Raw genomic sequence first — 21,093 nt, forward strand, 5'->3', positions numbered from 1 at the left:
ATCTTCAAGAGATTCCCAGCTCTTGCTGCAGTTACCACCTTTCCTTCTGTTGCAACGCACACGGGATTTAGGGTATCAAGCTGAAGTGTGATGTTGAGATCTTCAGCGTACTTAGCTGCTTCCTTTACGAGCGACTGGTGGCCTGAAGCCATTGCGTGTTCTTCAAATTCTCTAACTGCTTCCACAGTCTGGTCCGGGTTCTGATACAATTTCAGTAGCGATTTAATTTTAGTGATCTTGTACTCGTGTTCGACTGATCGCAGGCCTCTACCCCCTTTCTCCCTCGGTAGATATAGCAAAGTAGTCAGACTAGCTGGGTGCTTGCCACCGTTCTCAACTATGATCTTCCGATCTGCTCTGTCCACATCTCTTAACTCTGATAGAGGCCAATGCTGTGTTCACATTAAGTACCGCAGGACCGGGAGTGCATACTGATTAGTTACCTGCACACGGTTACAATCAGACAGGGGACTGGACCATATAATAGATATCCTGCGTAGATACTCTTTAGCCGCACAAGCTAGGGCCAGCCGTTCATCCTGTCGAACGTTCTCTAGCACCCCCAGGAATTTGTAGTGTTTTCCTTCCCCAAGAGCCGTGATGGTAGTTGTCTCGTCCATCCTCATACCAGACTCGTCTAACACTTGGGCTCCCCTCTTCACGTGTACCACTGAGCACCTTTTCTGATTCCAGTGGAGGCCGATGTCCTGCATCGCTCCTCTAGTCTCTTTAAGCACTCGGTTCAGTTTGCTCTCAAAGGCAGCAAAAACCTTGGGTCGTCGATATACAGGAGATCGGTGACTTTGACTCCTATAGACATGGATAACCGGTATCCCTCTGTTGCCCGCAGGCGCCACGCTACAGGGTTCAGGCACAGTGTAAACAGTCTAGGACACAAAGCGTCCCCCTGGGGTAGTCCCTTCATGAACCTTATTTGTCTAGAAGTCTCTCGCCCTTGCCTTGTTGTAGCTACTACTTTAGTATTCCAGCTCGCACACAACTTGCGTATAACCTCACCCAGCCAGACGGGAAGCCTGTGTACGTCAGTCATTGCGCATAACCAATCATGATCGCCGGAGTCGTAGGCTTTGCGCACGTCAATCCATGCTATACTTAAATTCCGTTTGCCTCTGTGAAAATCCAGCATTACTGCTCTATTGTTTAGCAAGTTAACCATCGTACCGAAACACCCTGATTTCGCTCCTCTTTGCTGGCCTTCCATCAGGTCATAATGTTCAAGGTGTTATTATTATTATTGTCTCTATTATCACAGTCTTTGCTGGTGTTCTTTTTGCGCATCAGCCGGGCGCAAACCATGCACCTAGAGCGTCAGTCACTCAAGTCAATCATTCTGTTCATACACTGAGCACCTTTCTAAGGATTCGTGCAGATCCCAGCATGCAGATCTTTTGAATCTGTCATACTAGCTCTCTCCGACACCCTCTCGATGTTTTCTACCATACCCTTCTTCACTGTACCAAGCGCACCAACAACCACAGGGATCACTACTGTTTTCATATGCCACATTCTCTGTATTTCTAGTTCTAGGTCTTTGTACTTGCATTTTTTTTCAGTTTCCTTCAGTGCGATGTTTCTATCTGATGGAACAGTCATATCAATAAGTTTGCAGGTGGAATTCACTGAATCTTTAACGATGATATCTGGTCTGTTCGCTGTTATAGTTCTATTAGTATTGACTGGCATGTCCCACATGATGATGATGTTGTTATCTTTATTGTGTATCACGGTCTCTGGTTCGTGTTCGTACCATTTGTCTGCAATCTCTATATCATGATCTTTACATATATGATTATTATTATTATTATTATTATTATTATTATTATTATTATTATTATATAAGTACATACAAGTAAAAAATAAGAACCTGTTCATAAAAAAAAAACTTGGGAAAATAAAAATGTTTTTAGTTTAATTTTAAAACATGATAGACTTGTGGTCCTTTTTATGACCTGTGATCTAGGTTGTTCCACAACTTTGGGCCAGCGACATAAAACCGCGATATCCACTGCTCTTTCACGATTTCATTAGAGTAAAGTGGAGTGAGGTTCCCTCACAAGAACTGCAAAGACTGTAACGTGAAGGTGTCACAACACAAATGAGAGAAGACAGATAAGAAGTACCCATATTATTTAAAATCTAAAAAGTAATTAAAATTATCTTAAAATCTATGCGCTGCCTCAAAGGCAGCCAGTGCAAATCCCGTTATATTGGCGTGACGTGACAGAATTTAGACACTGACTATACCAAGCGAGCACTCACGTTTTGAAAGAAACAAAAGCACTCAAAAACACAGAATAAAATTTTCATCATGAAATGGGTGCTTTTAAACGAAGATAAAAGTACAGTAACATAGTGAACAGAAACCTGGCTGTTTTCTTGGCTTGACATTATCTGGTGCCTGCTTTTCCTTGTCCATGCTCGCGTGAGATGCTGGTGCGTAGTGAGCTGTGACGTAAGTTCCATCTGTAGGTTTAATATTGAGTCCACATCCAAGCCTTGTTTCTCCTTTCCAAACGACCGCTTGAAAGTGTCCTATTACTTTGCCATTTCCCTTGCCCGTTTGGTAATTGTAGTCGTTCTTGATCTCTGAATACCAGCTTCTCGCAGCTCCTGGTATTGCTCCCTTCATTTCACCCATTCCCTCCCATCCCCAGCCCTTCCAGGAAATACTCTCAGTAAATTTGTCCGTCCATGGCGAGTGATACATTTTGCCGTCTGCAGCTTGTTGATCGGTCCATTTTTGCGCCGATTTAGCCAGCTCCGGGTCACATTTCATGGGCGGCGAGTCATGAAGTGCTCGATAATAATTGTGCATCTTCAAACATAGTAGCTGACACTCTGGCCCACAGGCTGTGTAAAGAATATAGAAATATTAATTAGAATGTGATCTTTTAATCGAACGAAAAAAAAATAAATTCTAAGGATTTCAGCCTAAATTTTGCCTCGATCGATTTTAGAACCATGGAACTCGTTTTCTCTTAGATCGAACAAAAAAATATATTAATATGAGTTAATCTCAAATACAAGAACTATAAAACTTATTGCTGCCAGAGTTATCCTTATGAAGAAAAATTATTCCCTAAGGATTTAATATGTGACAATTTTTGAGAGTTGCTCTTCAAAGACTGATAAATTTCATGTTGGGTCGGTCATCCAGACATTCCCAACGGTCACTTGATTCCTTTGCTTCACTTGTTTAGCTGAATACCTATTGTATTTTAGTCGCAGTTTTTAATACAGCGTCGCAATATTATTGAGGTATTCGTTAAATAATTATGGGATATCTGGAAACTAGCCGCATGGATAAGGATAGTTTTTTTTTTGACAGTCGCTCAGGGGGAACCTTGTTCCTACAGTACTTGCCTCAATGTTTGTGAAGTTTGAGCAAAACCTATTAGAGCGTTTTTGAGATATCTTGGGGTGAAGTTTTTATGGTCAGACATACAGTAAAAACTGGTCAATCTAAATGTTCGGCCGTTATCTTTAGAAAACAAAGCACTTTAGGAATGCAATTTTACCTCATTGTAATTTCAATAGATTTAAAAACGTATGTGAAAGATCATGGCGGTAGCTTTAGCCGATTGCGAGAAAAAAGTATTTGATTAGCACGCATTGAGGTGCCGTTATAAAATTATTGTCTAGTTATTACTGTATTTTTAACCACGGAAACTTTATCCCAGAATATCTCGAAAATGCTCTTACAGATTTTGTGTTCACGAGCATTGAAGCAAGTATTGGAAAAACAGTCCCCGGTGAGTGATTGTCGAAAAAAACTCAGGGCGCCGAGAAATACGGCTCTAAGTAAAATAATAAATGCCGTTGCTATGACGACCTTGATGTCAACAAAAAATGCTCATAACAACGTTTCTTCTTTTTCTGATAAAGCTATGGTGATTTTTTGTTAATGGCAAAGCAATGTATGCGCCAGTTTGTGAGGAATTGGCCCTGAAAAATCCAAACGAGTCACCTTAATTCTATTATATGACACTGACATTGACCTGTTGCAAGTGATTCATGGGATGTACTTCAGCGGAACATTACATTTTAAAACAACAACAGACTCAACTTCGACATTCCATTCGACCGAGTCACACTAATAACTAATAGGCGCTGTTAGTCAGCAGTGCTCCATCTATGCCTGACTCGTCCCCAGTCGACTCAATTGGTCTCTACTCATTAATTATTTACTAGAGAAGCGCTGGTGTTATGCGCGCGGGGAAGATGGTATGGGCTCCTTTCTTCCTTCCCATCATCCGCTTCGTTAAAGAGCCCGCTCTAGTCTTCCACGCCAAATAATAATGACGAGAGACGACTGGGGACGAGTCAGCATCTATGCTGTTTCAGACAGCCAATAAGCAAGTTTTTAAAGTTTTTCACAAGGCTGTTATCGGACACATCCCTTAGATAAGTGCGCGAAGTTTTTACCGGCTTGGGCGAATAAGGGGGAAGGGAATTCAGACTAAACTTGTGTAAACTAAAGTGTCTTTGTACATCGTTAATCAGTTACCCGATCAAGTATGGAAATCCATTGTTTACTGTATTCTGTGAAACTAGAGAGAAAGGAATATAATTATTCAAACCAAGCGATTCAGAAAAACGGACTACACGAAGCTATTGGTGTATTTTAATATACTATGCTATACCATGCGTTTGTTTGCCTATTTGAGTTATACTCACTAAGTCCTTGCCCACAGTTTCCTACATTCATCCATGATGTATCCCCAGTGTAGGCACTGTCCTGAAACTGAGCGGCCAATTCAAAAGGTGGTGGCACTAAAAGAGAGAAAACCCAATGGCCAGATTTAACTCGATGAAGATGATGATGATGAAGAACACAGATTTTTTTGTGCCCATTCTAAGCACAAACGAATGGTCCCGGCATTTTTTTTTTTTTTAAATTTTTCGGTCTCCTTGTACAGTAATTTCAAGTTGCTTTCTTCATCAAATGCATCCATCAAACAAAGCGTACCGTTACGTAAAGTTCATCGGTAATGGAAGGAGTATGTATGTACCGATGCGCTATCAAGGCTAACTTTGGGTAAGTCTCTTGGTCAAATTGATAAACGACTTCACGCAGGTGCAGTTAAACGGATTCAGGATTTTGTGCTACCGGTTTTGAATTCTCTTAAAACAATCGTTTCCTGTTCCGCTGGATAAGGGTAACGCAGGCTCTGGAGGTGATATTGGTTGACAGCAATTGCAACGTGAACTTGTGCACACAAACTAATTAGCTCGCTCAGCGTTCGATTAAATATCAATTAATTGTAAATTAACGTTTGTAACTTGCCATTAGCTATGTCGCTCTTTTTCTTAAAGCACCATATCGAGGCTTTCGGGCTGTACCATTGCAATTCAGGCTCGTCCATAGATATGTCTTCGTAACAACAACCGGCTTTGAGGCACTTGTCAGGTGTCACAAATGGGCCTTGAAGACCTCTACATTGCTCTCTTTCAAATGACTTGAGGCGGCAATAAGGTTCTGAAAAATGTGGAAATTCGATTTGCTTTACGCTCTTTATCCGTTGTGCTCTACCATAACGATTATGTTTCTTGGGTGATCTGTGAATTGTACTCGCCCTATTTCTGCCTTAACTAGTGACTTGATTAACTTTTTTTATACCACCAATCTTTCCATTTCCCTTTCTATTTTTTCTGAAAAACGTATTTTTAAATAAGAATCACAATTAACAGTGAAGTCCCCCGCGCGCGCCAAGCTTAAGAACATGTGGTAATCTAGTCATCCGAAAAATGTTTTTAATCACGTCACCATACGCCCTTCCGCCCGCACGCCGTCCGTCTGCACAACAGGTATACCAATGTAAAATAACTCAATCAACAGGTATAGCAACCCAAATGCAACTGGAGGTTATTTTGGCGGGAAATCGCATAGCCTGCCGCGTCTTGTGAAGCAGAGGCAACTGAAGAGTCAATGAAGACGAAAACAGAAAGCAGAAATTGTTTCTGTATCCGTGTTGTCTAAAGTATTAAGCTTACATTAATTGTCATGTCCACAATTAATATGAAATATAGAGAAAGAGAAACACAGAGAAAAAGAGAAAATAGGCGACAAGCCAGCGAAGCTCAACGAGAAAAAGAGCGATAGAGAGCTAGAAAGAGCGAAAAAAGCAAAGTAGGCATTTTTTTTGTTGGAAGAACGACATAAAAATTTTGTAGCGGCGGTGAGAAAATGAGAAATGCTAGCGGCCACCAAGGTGAAAATAAGCGGCAGTGAAAAAAAGGTAACAAGAACACGACTACGACATTTCCTTCAAAAAACGTGTAACTTGGAAGTTTCTGGGAGTTTTAAGGCGATCTTACACCGGACGATTCTCAACGACGATTTTTCGCGCAACACAGAGATGCAATTTTGGAGCAATGTTGTAACCATTCGAAACAATGTCGCAACAATGTTGCAACGCTGTGCTGCGCTGAAAATCGTCATGGAGAATTTTCATCAGAACTCACCAGGCTCCTTTCTTGGCCTCACGACTGCCATAGGACTGTTGTCATTTAACCTGAATTGCTTCCCAGGCCCCAGTGAATATTGTGCCACAACATACGTGCCGTCACCTGGCACGATTCTGACACCACAACCGAGTCCAGTCTCCCGAGCGTCTACCACGGACTTAAAATGAGTCACCACTCCATTGCCTGTACCTGTGTGATATGGAATTTAAACATGATTGGCCACGGCCTGGCTGTTGGCTCATGACTAAACCATTGGTTAACTACTGTAAGGAAAAGAGGAATTTTGTAGCAGATGGACACCATCGTCTATGAAGACAAACAGTATGCCGGCAAACATGTCGTGATCAATAACAAGCAATAAAGGTCATAAACAAACAATAACAGCAATAAAAAAAGCTCTATCAAGTTGCAAATGCTGTTGTAGATAAAACTATTGTTTATCAAACTGAAACGTAACTTGGTTTATCAACTGACGCCATTGTGCAGGGATTACTTCAATTATTGCAGTTGGTCCAGAGACATACAATCAAACCTGCTGTATTAAGCGGTCACCCTTAGGGAAAGGCAAACTGGCCACTCACTATAGGTTTACTGTTTAGTAATAGAGGCTTGACAAACCTAAGAGTTAATCAAGAAAATGAAAAATCGGGGTGACTGCTTAATAGAGGTTTGTTCATTGCAGCTTTGGCTTAACAACAACAACAACAAATTTTATTTATTGTACCCAAAGCAGAATATTATAGTTATTTTACAAGTTGTTAAATTAATCAGTTAACTAAAAGGGGTACTGACTTCCTGAAATAACTAATAAGTTAAAAATGCCAAGACAGATTCAGAAAGATAATTTAGATACGTTTATGGCGCGAGGTACAATATGGCAGCATATCAGACTGGATGAACACAAACACACAGATATACACATATACACTGGCACGTATTACTGTAAGAAGAGCGAAAAAGTAAGATGGAAAGAATGAAGTACAATATAATTGCCAAAATTAGTACAGCGAAATTTAATGCTGTTTTGATTTTGATTTAAACTGAGAATCAGAAACAGCTTTAATCTTATCATCAGTTGAGTTCCTTTTTTATTTCTATATATTCCTTGTCTTACTCAGTGAGTTTCTTCAGAACTTGATCGTATTTTTGGCTTGCATTTTCAATAAAAGATCTAAGCTCGGCAATCTCAACTTTCAATGGGGCAAGCTTTTCGTCGAAAGTCGCTCGTAGTTCTTCCACAGTTATATGATTTGCAGACATATTAAACAGAAATGACAATTAGACAGAATTACACGACAGAAAAATAAGTAAAATATTGAAAATTACGTTAGAATGTCGCACGAAGTAAAAATCGCGGCCATCTTGTTTCACCACCGCTGACCAACTGCCTACGTTTATTTATAATTGGCTTTAAAAATTAATCGACTATTAACTTGATCATAATCATCTTTTCTTAAGTAGTCAATCTTACTTTGAAAACAGATTACCATCAAGTGAGTCAAATCTTGGACTAAGCTTACTTGACGCTATTGTCTGTAGGAGGTAGACAATAGAAATCCCAACTTTATCAACATACAAAACCATCCTCATTCAGCATTTGCAGAAATATATATGCTTTCTTCGCTCAAACCTCTTCTTTTTCTTTTCCTCACCCTTCTCAATTTTACTCCTGATTTCGTTGCATCACGAAAGACTTAAAGAGGGTCTCAATAGGGTTAACCGATAGACGAAAAACGGCCAAAAATTTAGTCGATAGCCGTAAAAATTGAAAAAAATTAACCAGTAGCCGTGATCAGGGTAAAAAGAGTTAACCGTAAAAAAAATTGCTCCCTAGATATTTCAATTTTAAGGAAGGTACTAAACTCACTTGTGACCGGTTGCGTTTCTTATTTCGCAGCTCCTTTAACTTTGGCCGTTCGTTCGCGTGTCTCTCCTTTTGCTTTTTTGCGAAGGTTCTTTTTAACCGAACTGTTATGTCTGTTATCAGGAATGATCTTTTTCATGCCTTACAAAAAAATGTTAGTTGACTGGCAATAGCTTAAACTATATATCATTTTAAGAGAATGAGAAAAATTTCATCATTTAAAGATCTTCAAAGCCATATAGAGATCAGCTTGGCTCCGATGCTTGTAAATGTGAGAGTCACAGAAATGTTCGAGTTCTCAATATATTTGCTTGTCCGCCCTTTTTCAGTTGGTGTTGCACAGTCTGTTCTTCAATATCGTAAAGACCCTATCGTGGGTATAAAGAGAAGAGGGTGCATGGCCGAAAAAGCAACGCGAACAACGAATCAGTGGCACCAAATGAAAGGAAATCACGCTAAGATGCAAAAGAACACAAGCAGCTTGGCCTTCTTTTTGGTAGTTCTCTGCCTAAAATAATAGAAGTGGAATACAGTCGAACCTCTCGTAAGCAACCACCCAAAATGCAAAGACTAAGTGGTCGATTACGGGAGGTGGTCGCTCACAAGAATCGAACCACAGGGGGCCTGTTTCAAGAAGAAGTCCGGGCCCATCACTTTATGGAAGATAATCAATTGCATGCAATTTCGCCATGAGTACTTCCATGTTGTTACTAAGGTTCTTCGTGTAATCTAAGTAGTATAGTGCACACAGCTAACATATAGAGATCAGAGAATGCGTCAAGTGGTCGCTGACAAGAGGATAAGAACAGTGGAACATCATTTTTAACTTTCAGGCCCAAAAAGTGGTCGCAGTCGCTTGCAGGAGGTGGTCGTTTACTAGAGGTTCCAACTGTAAGTCTTGGGCAGGGAAAGTTCTGGTGTTTTGGATAGGCGGTCGCTTATGGCTAAGACTTTATTATACTTTAAAGATAGAAAAAAAAATGGGCTTACTAATATTAAATTTTTTGAAGCAATAGAAATTATTTTTTTAACTTTTTTGTTAACCGTAACTGAAAAAAATTACCCAATAGGCGGAAAAGAGCCAAAACTTTAGCCGATAACCGTAAAAGCCACCACCCCACTGAGACCTTCTTAGTATGTCCAGTCTGAGTCAAACAATTTCCAGCGATACTTACCTATATCATAGTTGTAGCCTCGTTTAATTTCACTGTACCAACTCCTCACAGCGCCGGGAATCGCACCCAGTTTTGATTCCATTCCTTTCCATCCCCATTTCTTCCATGAAATGCTCTCAATGTAGTCACTTGATGGCGTGGAACTCTGAACAGTCTGATTACGGGCGTTAGCGTCAGCCCATGCCTGCGCAGATAATGCTAAATCTGGATCACACTTGAGTGGAGGCGAATTGTGTAGAGAACGGTAGTAATTGTGTTGACTGAGGCATAACCTTTGACATTGCGGACCACACTCTGGATGGTGTAAGAAAACATTGATCGTTATGTCCTGGTCACTCGACTAGCCAACATTTTGTTTGATAGACACGCGATGGAGTGTTTATCGTGCTGTATGTAACTAAACTGGTTTTGATTAAAATGGACATCCAAAATCAATCACTTTACATCTTCACCTTCAATGAGTGAACAGATTAAATTCTATCCTTGAATTATATTTTATTAGAATTGCGCAATTTTAGTACTGTTTAGTGTACCTTGACACTTAAATGGATTCAAGGAATTCATTATCTGCGTCCTACGTATTTAAAAAGTTTAAAGAAGTTTCTTTCCATTTCAGTGTCGATCTTCAGGCTTGTATAGGTGATTTATTTGAGCTTTCAGCTCGTTGGTTGAGTGGCAGAGAAAATGGCGGGAAATTTAACTTGTGTTGCGGAGAAGAAACAGCCGAACTAGTGCCTAAAAATAACAAGAGCAGCAAAAACTGACAACTCAGCGGAGGACAACTGTTATATACAAAAATATCGGCTAGACTGTACATCCCTTTAAATCCTGAATTTGCCATGGAACATGTAAATAAGGACGGAAACTTAACACCGATCGAGGTAAGCATCTTCTAGTAGCGGAGCTCTCGCGGGTACAAAGTCCGTGCAACGAAGCACCATGGGTAATAAAATTCCTAAGAAAATTTGGTCTTGACAAATTCTTCCGTCCATACTTCGGCCCCTCATATAAGAGGATGTGAACTGTAACACATACTGTCTCTTTTTAATTTACATTGGACATTCATGTTATGGGTCCTGGTTATGTTCAAAATAGGATTTCCGTTGGTATCAAATGACTCTAGAGGTGATTTTTTTTTAGGTATTGGTGATTGGTCAGAAGAATTTTCTAAACCGATCCCAAGTCGAGTTGCATAATTCTTTAGATCATACTGAGCCTCATTTGCTAAATAACCTTAAAAAGATATTCAAAAAACTATGTTAACCGCATTCCTTACTCAAACCAGCTCCACAGCTCCCAACATTTTTCCAATCTTGAGCTAAGAGTAAAAAAGGGAAACTATTATCTTAAGCATCTGTTAACAAAGGAAAATGTAAACAATATTCATATGGCAGCTAAATATTTATAGCTCCATAAGCCTATGGAGAGGTTCATTTCTCTTTTCTCGTATGTGATTGGACGGCGCGTTATGATGAATGAAAGGGGATTAAGACTTGTTTATTGTGACTAGAATGCTCCCTATTCGGATCTCCTGAGGAGAACTAAACTTACAACACTGCTTAACAAGAGATTACAGTCTACTGACACTTTGATGTATAAGATAAAGAATGACCTGGCTCCACAAATAGTCCAAAGCATTTTTCGTCAAGGACAATTGATCCGTAGCTACAATTTAAGGAACAGTAACTTTCGTACTCATAGATTTAATACAATACATCATGGGAAGAGCAGTGTTAGATATTTCGGGCCGTATTTGTGGTCAAAGTTGGATCATAAGTTTAGATCTCAACCATCGGTTGGCAGCTTTATCAGAGCCATATGTAACACAAATGTAGAGGATATACTAAAAAAAGTCTAAGAACTGTGTTACATTTTAGGTCTCATCACTAATATTACGTTTTATTTCTAGTTATTTTAATTCATTAGACTATATCTATTGATATTTATTTTCATTTTATTTTTTGGGGGGTTGTCTTCCTGATTAGTTTCAGCACTTGAGACTTTGGACTTAAAAAAAGTTACTATTATTATAATTATTATTATTGTTATTATCATTATTATTATTATTATTATTATTATTATTATTAATGATGATGGCTGATAATCCGAAAATGTTAACTAAGGCTATGACAAAAAGAGTCTTTTTTAAGTTTGTAAACCTATTCATTTACAAGGAATTTCAACCATTGCTTCTTTGAACGCAGTTAACATAACGGTATAAAGGTAAGAGTTGTAAGAGCTGAACTTAATCTCTCTCTTAGAAGAGCTATCGTCTCCTTGGAGTTTTTTTAATTATTAATTTTATTTTTCGAATGTGATTGTAAGTTGTTCTGCGTTGTATGTAAGCAAATAAAGTTCGTGGTAAAAATTAATGGCTACATTCAAAACAACAACAAAAAACCAAGACCATTTTACTGTACAAATTTTTCGGCGAGAAAGAACTGAAGAACGTTTTTGTACCTGAAATAACTCCAGAAAATAAAATCATCAAAATGCTTGTGAGTGGTTTTTCCATTCTTTAACGCACTTCCTTGGTAATGCTATGATACAACAGGAAGAAATGGAGGTTTATAGTCAGCGTTTAAATGGACATCCGTCACGTCATGATACCAGTCACCGATGCGCACGTACATGTGGCTACAACCTTTGTCAAAGAAACAGTAACAAAAATTTTTCCCAAGAAGCACGGCGGGTCAGCTGTCATCAAAAAGTGATCTCTCTCAAAGTAGCTTTTCAATTTTTAACCGTTTGAGCTGAGACTTTGCACGATAATAGAACTTTGTATTCCCAACAATAGTATGTTTTTGGATTTTTGAAATTAACGGTTTTTGGCGCGAAAATGACGTCATAAGATTGACAGCAAAAAATAACTTTCAACTTATACCCTGAGAAGTTAGCGATTTTGAAAGAATCCTCATACAAGAACTTAAATGTGAAATATTCTAAAGATCACCAAATTTCTAAAAACAGTAACAAAATGGCGGAAAATACGAAATTCACAGCTCAATAACTTCTCAACCTATTAAGCTTTACAAATAATTTTTTCACATTTGAGCTCATCTCTGTGAGCTCTCTTAAAACTTTAGTTTGTTGTGCTATAAGTCGAAACTATTTTTTGCTGTTAATCTTACGACGTCATTCTCTCGCCAAAAACTTTAAGATCAAAAATTCAGAACCATACGATTGTTGGAAATATGAAGTTCTATTATCGTGAAAAAGTCTCAGCCCAAACGGATAAAAATTAAAAAGTAGTTTGAAAGAGATCAATTTTTGACGACAGCTGACCCGGGGTGAAGTAGATGCACCAGAATTATAAACACTTGCTAATGCACAAAATGATCTTTGAACGAATTTCCTAAACTACAAATTGTGATTGTCGGTCGTTGAGGCCAAGGGACATTTAAGGCCAAAAAGGCACTAAAACAATACCACAAAAGCAACATTTTTTTTTCTGTACCTCATATATGAAAGAGTGTGTACTGTTTCGAAAGTACAGTACAGCCTCCGAAATGGTCCCCACCCCGAAATGATCCCCAACCGTGAAATGATCGCCAAATCGAACGCGAAATGATCCCAAATTAATTTTAGGAATAGAATGATATCCTAGAACTATGGATCGTGCAAAATGCACAACATCATAACTGTTCGCTAATAATCTTCACTTGCCCACATTCTTTAATGACATTGATTTGGGATTACACTTTGAAATGGATTAAACGAAAATATTATTTAATACACAAAGTCTAGTATATTTTTAGTAACACCATGGACTGCAACTGATAATAAACATAAAGAAACACAACTTTTTTTTTTAAACTATTACTTGTGATTATCGCCCGAGTTATAGAGAAAACTGCATAGATGTTAAATTCTAAAAATGATGTTAAAACTGCATGCCTTGGATATTTAATTTTAAAAATGGCGTTTTAACACTTAAATTTTAAAATGATGTTGAAGATGTAAAAGTAAACATAAAGGCGATAGATGACAAAAGCGCTAAAAAAAACACATAAACTGTAATAAAATGTTAAATGTGATTCAAGAACGTAAACGCTGGAACACACATGTAATAATTCCACGACAGAATAACATTCCATTCCAATAACTGGGGATCATTTCTGGGTCGACGTGAAGAGAAATGGGGATCATTTCGGGGTCGATTTAGGGATCATTTCAGGGTTGGGGATCAATTCGGGCGGGATCATTTCGGGGGCTATATAGTCTGCTACACAGCCGTTTTTAGTGTCGCGTTGCGTGACGACACTAAAAACGGCTGTGCAGCAGACTAGGGGCTGTACAGTACCCTTTAAAATCAAAATCTAAAGAATAGTAGCCCTTTTTGAAACCACGAGGTCCGTTCCTTTTTTACCAAGTGGTTTTATAGTCTTATTGCGTTACTTTAATAACCATTGAATACATTGACCTTGAATGCAAAACGGGAAGTTTTGGGGGCATAGTAATTACTGGCCGGGACGTTAGAGAAACGGTTGCCTGGGGAATTTAAAGCCCGGTCAGTGCTAATGCTGTGCTGTAATCAGACCAATCCGCCGAGTAACCATGGTAACTTGCTCCACAATTGCGCTGATCTTTCTTCGAACAACCTTTTAGTAGTCCATTCCATCAAAGTGACTGAGATGGTGGCCATTTCAAATGACTTGACTCGAGAGTTTGCTGTTTCTAAAAAAGGTGATAATTAAAGTTCTGATGCGCCGGTTTTTCATAACTGAGCAGGGTCGTAAAATAAAGGTTAAGGTAGGTAGGTAGCAGAGAGCTTAAGTATCTAGCGACTACGCAAAAAGAAAAGAAACCAGCTTGAATTACATGTAGGATAAAGAAGGCGGTTAACGGCCTCGGTTTCTCGTGACTTGCAATTATGGCCGTACAATTTTGCAATCTCCCCTTTCTTGAAATTCGCGAACAATCTCTAAATATCTCGCCAGATGATCGATGGCTACATAGTATAAACTTATACGGAAGCTATCTAAATTGGCCTGAAAAATACAAAAATAATAAAAAACAGAGAAACTGCTATGTCTTTTTTGGTAACAGTAAGGGGGCTCTTTATTGGTGTAATGAACATTTGCCTGCACAGAATATTCTTCCGTTGTATAGGCTGTCCCAAGGTCCGGCTCCAAAGGTCATGGCCTGGGGTAAGCGGCTATGGTAAATCAGCAGGTTTCTTTTTGAAAACAAAAGTAAGTAAAACGTTTTCTAGAAAACTAGTTCTTTTAGCCTAATAGCCGGGTTTAGAAAAACTCGCGACTCTTTTTATCCTTTTATTTTTCTATCTTCTTTGTAAATTTATTAAAATACAATAACAGAAATATAGTGTATGAAAAAATAGTCATTTAACAAACAAAAATGGGATAAGAGAAATGCTAATTAAATTGTTGTTATAATCTTTGGAAGAGTTGAAGTGTTATGTGCGCTTGTCAGTTATAATTGTAACCTGATCCTACAGATTACTCCTGTGTCATTTAGAGGCAATTTATAAACCGGAGAAAGTCGCTTGTCAATTATAATTATAACCTAATCCTACAGACTACTCCTGTGTCATTTAGAGGCAATCTATAAACAGGAGAAAGTAAATAAGACGATAAGCCGGCCGACAAAAATTATCATGTTTTTCAATTTTTGCCCATAAGAAGCAGCGGTTACTGAAATTTGCAGGTGGTGCCCCGCCTAGAAAAACATGTGTTATTTTCGGTTTTATCAGGCTCGAACAATAATTTCGTTTAAGAATCTCCGAATAATAATTAAAATAATAATAATGATGATAACAACAACATTAATAACTACTGCCAATTTGAGCACACGCTAAATAGAAAATGAACTTAAAGGAACGAACTACCTTGCTTCGTATACGAAAATACTCTCTACTATTTTAAACTTCATCTTTCGTGAGACATTTAACAGGCTTAAAATCACCGTGAAATCACAGAATCTTTGGCAAAAAACTAGAGTTAAATCAAACTTTTAAGACATACAGTCGACAACGATCACTCCTAGCTACATATTAAAAATCAATCAAAAGTTAAGTAAGAGCAAGAAGCTATGTTACCTTAGTCTTTTCACATTCAATTTTGCGTAATCTTCTTGCATTGGTTGTAAAATTGTTAAAAAAAAAGCACTTCTGTGAGACAAAACAATTATCACCTACATGAACCTCTTACTCACGTCACTTCACGAAAATGTCATAGGCGAAGACAGAACTACCTGTTTTAACAACGAAACGTAGCAAGTTACAACGCGGGTGTACCTGCTCCATTTGTTCCATATTCCTTAGGGTAAAAGAGAGTATACTGAAAAACGAAAGCTTGTCAATTTTATGGCTTTTGATATATTCCAAGTGGAAAAATTATGAGTTACAGTTAAATAATGTTTTCAGAGCACTCTTTTACAGTGTTTGCTATTGCTTCTACAGGTGCTACATTTAAAGACATAGTTTCACTCATTTACTGGTGCCATTATCATACTTAGTAGGGAATGGGTTCATGGTTCGTTAAATACAAGTGTTCAAATATGCTACTTTCTTTAATGTCGAATAAACAAATAGCTCTTTACTTTAAACTAAAAACAGTACGGTGTGATATACTAGCTTTTTCCAAGGGAATATATTTTAATCCCTCGTGAAATTCCCACGATCACGCAGGTCGCAGGTCTTTTGACCGAGATCTTGCCTCAGTTCGTTGGCTAAGAAAGATAAAGTAAATGTTATCCATGTTAGTCAAGATCTCGATTTCTGTGCTCGACAAACCAGGCTGGTTACTTAATTTCCTTTTTTTAACTTCTTGGTCGGTCCAGTATTGTGGAGTTTTAACGATCTGGTGCTCACATATCAGTGGTGGAAAGCTGTACAGACTCCGGTAATACATTAATATTAATATTATAATTTGAGATTCTGGTCCACAGGCTGTAATGCAATAGGAGTTAATGGAAGTTAGATTTATACAACCATTTGTTCCAACAGTGTCTCTTTTTAAATTAAGGCAGTGTCCTCAATCACAATTACCTTTTTTCACAGACCTATCTACCAAACTTGAGGGTAAATTTAATTAGAAGAGAGGACGAAAAATGAAAACACATTCTACCAATTGTATTTGGGAATGCTGGCTTCAGTAACAATATTTACAACTAATACATACAATCTGAGGTTTCCCGTTCATTAAAATGCAAAGGGTGGTCAGAGAAACATCTTTCATATTTTTTAAGGTAGCTGCATGAACACAGTTTTGGCAGTTTGTGAGTATATGTCATTCGCCAAATCATGGCAAGTGAAGGGTTGCTGCTCACAAGCTGAAAAATATACTGATGGAATATTTTGATTGCCAAGCAAAATTTGACGTTTTCGTAATTTCCATGGCACCATGAACGATTGAATACAACCTTAAAATTTCACTTTTACTCAGTTTACATAAAATTTGCTCATTAGATTTTCCTATAAACTTGCATTCAGCTTACTATAATTAATCATTACCATTTGAAACTTATTTGACCAAATTTAACAAACGGGTTTTTAGATAATCAACAATATAATTGTACTGTAATTATTAAATTTGTCACAACATTCGTCTGTTCAAATTTCATTTTAAAGTTCTCATTATTTTGAATACAATAAAAGTAAAAATTCTGCCAAATATCACAAAATTTCAATGAGTAGATTTTGAGAAATCGTCTTCTGTTTACCATTGTTTTTTCGCCGCCATGTTTTTTTTGTCTAATTTAAAACACTCGCCGTCGCGCGAGTTACCGCTGACTGCCCGCAAAACTATGTTCAGCCACCTTAAAAAATTATTTTACACTGATTTATCAATCCTCCACCGTATATTTGGCTGATGGAGATGGAGGCTGGTAGTTAGGCTGGTAGTTGTATTTATGGCGCAAAATAATTGAAGACATAAGGTGATATGTTTTTTGTAATGCCAGTAAAAAATTAATTTTCTTGACTCACGAACGGTTTCACTTAGGATGGTTAATATACCCTGTCTGGTGTAAGCTTACTATGCTATGAATAAACAATATACAAAGAAGTACAAAAAACCAATTATATTGTCACTGTTTCGTGAAGCACCAAGCTCTTCCACTGGCATCGTAGAAATTTACCGATTGCTCGCTCATGAACATGTCGTCATAACAACAGGCATCTTGAGTGCAATTTCCTGGATTCACAAAGGGCGCCCTGAGATCAGGGTTGCAAAGAACTCTTTGTCCAGAGGGGACGTTACAACCGGGCTCTGTTGATTGGAAAGATAACAACTTTACAAGCAGTTCAAATAGCTGGATCATATTCAATTTTTGAAGCAAGGACCAGCTTATAAAAAAGAAGGACCGGACCCTAATAAAAGATCCAATCAGCAATAAGTGAAAATATAAAACAAAAGAAGCAAGGCTGATTTTACAGTCGGGAATATATATATTGGTTACCAATATTTCGGAAGGCACGGCCTTTCTTCTTCAGGGTCTTACATCTAATGAAGAAGTTTAAGCTAAGACGTTACAATTTGAAATAAAGAATAGCGTGCAATATGATACTATAATAACATGCGAAAATTTAAATGAGAAAAAGTGAACGTTAAAAGTATGCGAAAACAAAAACCGTTGAAGTGGTGATCTGAAAGAAATTTGAAATGTAAAAATAGTATACAAATAAATAATAACAAAGAAAGATGAAATGTAATACATTCTTTATTTCTTTTATTTGTTATCGCATACTTTTAACGTTCACTTTTTTCACAAGATATTACTGACACAGGTCTGCCAAAGATATGGCTGACCCTCACTGGTTTGTCGTTGTGGTTTTGCCTTCTCAAGGGTTCTGTTACATGCTCCCACACTAGCTAGAAATTTTGACACTTTACATTGGTTTTCCTGTGATGCGGACGGACGGACGGATGGACGGACGAATGGTCACGTGATTACCAAAATTTCTCGGATCGATAGATTACCAAATGGGGTACCGCTTGTGGAGCTCCGCTAAAAATGTTATTCAATTCTTCCTGCAAGTGCGAAGGCAGTATCCCTGTCACTTATGAACTGTGAGTATATGACGAGAGATCTCAGGCTTGGCCACTGTAAAAGCCTGTGTCCTTCATTCTTGGTTTAGAATTAAGCAATCCAACAATAATTATTCTCTCTTCTTTAGAATAAAGAATAGAACATTTGGCGCAATGAAAATTGATGTCTTTTTTTGCTTTTTTTATTTGTTTGTTTATTTTATTACATATTTTTTTTAGGGTGGTGCTGAGGTCCTGGAGAATTCTTTACAAAAACTTAAATTTTAAATAGGCTACAGTCATTCACCTGGTTGTTTTCTTGGCTTGACATTATCTGGCGCTAGTTCCTCGTTGTCAATGCTCGCGTGAGAAGGTGGTGCGTAATTTGCTGTGACGTAAGTTCCATCATTACGTGTAATGCTGAGTCCACATCCCAATCTTGTCTCTCCTTTCCAAACGACTGCTTGAAAGTGTCCTATTGCCTTGCCATTTCCCTTGCCCGTTTGGTAATTGTAGTCGTTCTTGATCTCTGAATACCAGCTTCTAACTGCTCCTGGTATTGCTCCCTTCATTTTATCTATTCCCTCCAATTCCCCTCTCTTCCAGGACATAATACTTTCAGTATATTTGTCCGTCCATTCCGAATTTTTGCCTGCGACTCGTTGGTCAGTGGACTTTTGTGCAGATTTAGCGAGCTCATGGTCGCATACCAGTGGTGGAGAACTGTGTAGACTCCGGTAATAATTATGCATTTCGAGGCACTTATTTTGGCATTCTGGTCCACATTCTGTTGAATTGCAGTTACAGAAAGTAGATATGCAACGATCTTTTTAACAAATTGTTTTGTTTTAATCTAAACAGTGACGAAATTTGCAACTTTATCGATTACCTTAGATCTTAGCCTGAGAAAACAGCCGACATTTGGCGAAGCTACCACTGGTTTCCCCACCAAATGACGTCTGAGAAACGAGCGCAGAAATTCCATACTGATGACGCGTCACTACCCAGATCTGGGTAGTGCTTTTGATTGGTCGTGCCGCGTGGGAAATTTGATTCGACCAATCAGAAGCACTACCCAGATCTGGGTAGTGACGCGATCAGTATGGAAATTCTGCCCTCAATTCTCAGATGTCATTCAGGGCGGGAAAACCAGTGGTAACGTCGCCAAATATCGGCTGTTTTCTCAGGCTACTGAGAACTGAGATCTCTCGTTAATCAACATGCTCAGCAGTGTTTAAAGAAAGATGCTTCATATCTTTTTTAAAGAATAATATTACACTTACCTAATCCTTCTCCGCATTCTCTTGCCCCTGCAACTTCAAATCATACAACATATTTGCATTTAAACGACTTTGTCGTGTTTGAGCTTAAGGTTTTTCAGAAGTTGTACATAATTGTCTAGGAGGAAGGTACGCCCTGGAGAGCTCTCTGTTATCATTTAAGTCGAAGTGAATTCCCTTGACATGTTCCCCAAACACTTTATTTGACTTAGACGATGACGATAGATACTGTATGGGATAACAGGGGCAAAGTCTATTGCAATAAATGACCGAACTTGGCATTAACTGTATAGGTCACAGGAAACCTTTTAGGGCGAACAAGAGGGAGTTTGTCAGTAAAGGTGCTTAATTATAAAATAATAGCATTGTTGAAAATTACCTGACACGGCAACACAACTGAATAAACTTTCGAGAAACATATCTCTGAGCATGCTTCGAGAAACCTGTATTGTCTGAGCCTACAAAAACAATCAGTAAAACGTATTTGTGAGACATTATCAAATCGTACACAAATTTGTTCAGTATAAACTGTTAGGATGACAAAAATCTACAGTAAACGATTAATATTAATAAATATTAATCAAAAGATTAATATTGGTGCACCAATATGGCCGCCGGAAATCAACAAAAACATCTGGAGTTCACTTTTTCTATAAAAGCTCTTTTTTTCACTCGAGAACCAGAATACGTGCGCATAAACATATTTTCTAAAACTTGAAATAGTTGTACTGCTGAAATCAAGAGAAGAGACTTTTTTTCAACGAGGCAGCATACCTATTTTGGTGTCAAGCACTCTGAAATTTAGAAGGTTCAAATTACTGTATTTTGGAAATGAACTATGCCAAGGGAATGAAACTTGTTCCAAAATTTATTTTTTGCTTATCTTCAACCTAGTGTAAAAAAGAATTCGTAAAGCCTCGCTATTTTGACTTTACTATTTGTTGACGTCACTGTGAAAACCATCTATACATTGTTTAGGGCCAAGAAAACTGTGAAAATCCCGCGTTGACCCACCTTCGTGAGCCGTCATGTATCGCATAAGCAGCGATCGATTCCGCACCATATTCGCCAAGCCTTAATTTGCCCCTTCATCCCTTCTGGGATCGTTTGACTGGAAAACATCAGCAATGACTAGACAATCGTTGTTCACGGCAAAAAATTCAATAATTACAAGGGATTTTTCAAGAAAAATGAAACTTAAAAACGTTACTCGACGTTTCGATGATACATCATTCTCAAGAGTGACAAATTTTAATTTTCAAAGTTGTTTTAAGATTTGAACTTTGAATAAA

The 21,093-nt window shown here is 38.1% G+C and overlaps 2 protein-coding genes across 2 annotated transcripts in view; both read right to left on the reverse strand.

Moving 5' to 3' along the window:
- LOC140949218 (uncharacterized) overlaps positions 1-15,654 on the reverse strand; it is a 26,473-nt gene extending 10,819 nt beyond the window's left edge. Inside the window, exons 1-8 of the mRNA XM_073398445.1 lie at positions 15,590-15,654; positions 11,989-12,068; positions 10,805-10,846; positions 9,529-9,822; positions 6,487-6,678; positions 5,309-5,500; positions 4,699-4,794; positions 2,386-2,871 (exon numbers count right to left, since the gene is read on the reverse strand). Coding sequence (XP_073254546.1) covers positions 2,386-2,871; positions 4,699-4,794; positions 5,309-5,500; positions 6,487-6,678; positions 9,529-9,822; positions 10,805-10,846; positions 11,989-12,043 — 1,357 coding nt within the window. The 5' untranslated portion in view covers positions 12,044-12,068; positions 15,590-15,654. The remainder of the gene's footprint in view (positions 1-2,385; positions 2,872-4,698; positions 4,795-5,308; positions 5,501-6,486; positions 6,679-9,528; positions 9,823-10,804; positions 10,847-11,988; positions 12,069-15,589) is intronic.
- Positions 15,655-17,580: 1,926 nt separating this feature from the next.
- LOC140949219 (Golgi-associated plant pathogenesis-related protein 1-like) lies at positions 17,581-20,864 on the reverse strand. Its single transcript, XM_073398446.1, has 4 exons — positions 20,816-20,864; positions 19,805-19,831; positions 18,829-19,308; positions 17,581-17,762 (listed from the first exon to the last, which is right to left on the reverse strand). The coding sequence occupies exons 1-4, from the start codon at positions 20,862-20,864 to the stop codon at positions 17,581-17,583; spliced, it is 738 nt and encodes a 245-aa protein (XP_073254547.1).
- Positions 20,865-21,093: the final 229 nt, after the last annotated feature.

The sequence above is a fragment of the Porites lutea genome, chromosome 9 (assembly GCF_958299795.1).
Source record: "Porites lutea chromosome 9, jaPorLute2.1, whole genome shotgun sequence".
NCBI classification, from domain to species: domain Eukaryota; kingdom Metazoa; phylum Cnidaria; class Anthozoa; order Scleractinia; family Poritidae; genus Porites; species Porites lutea.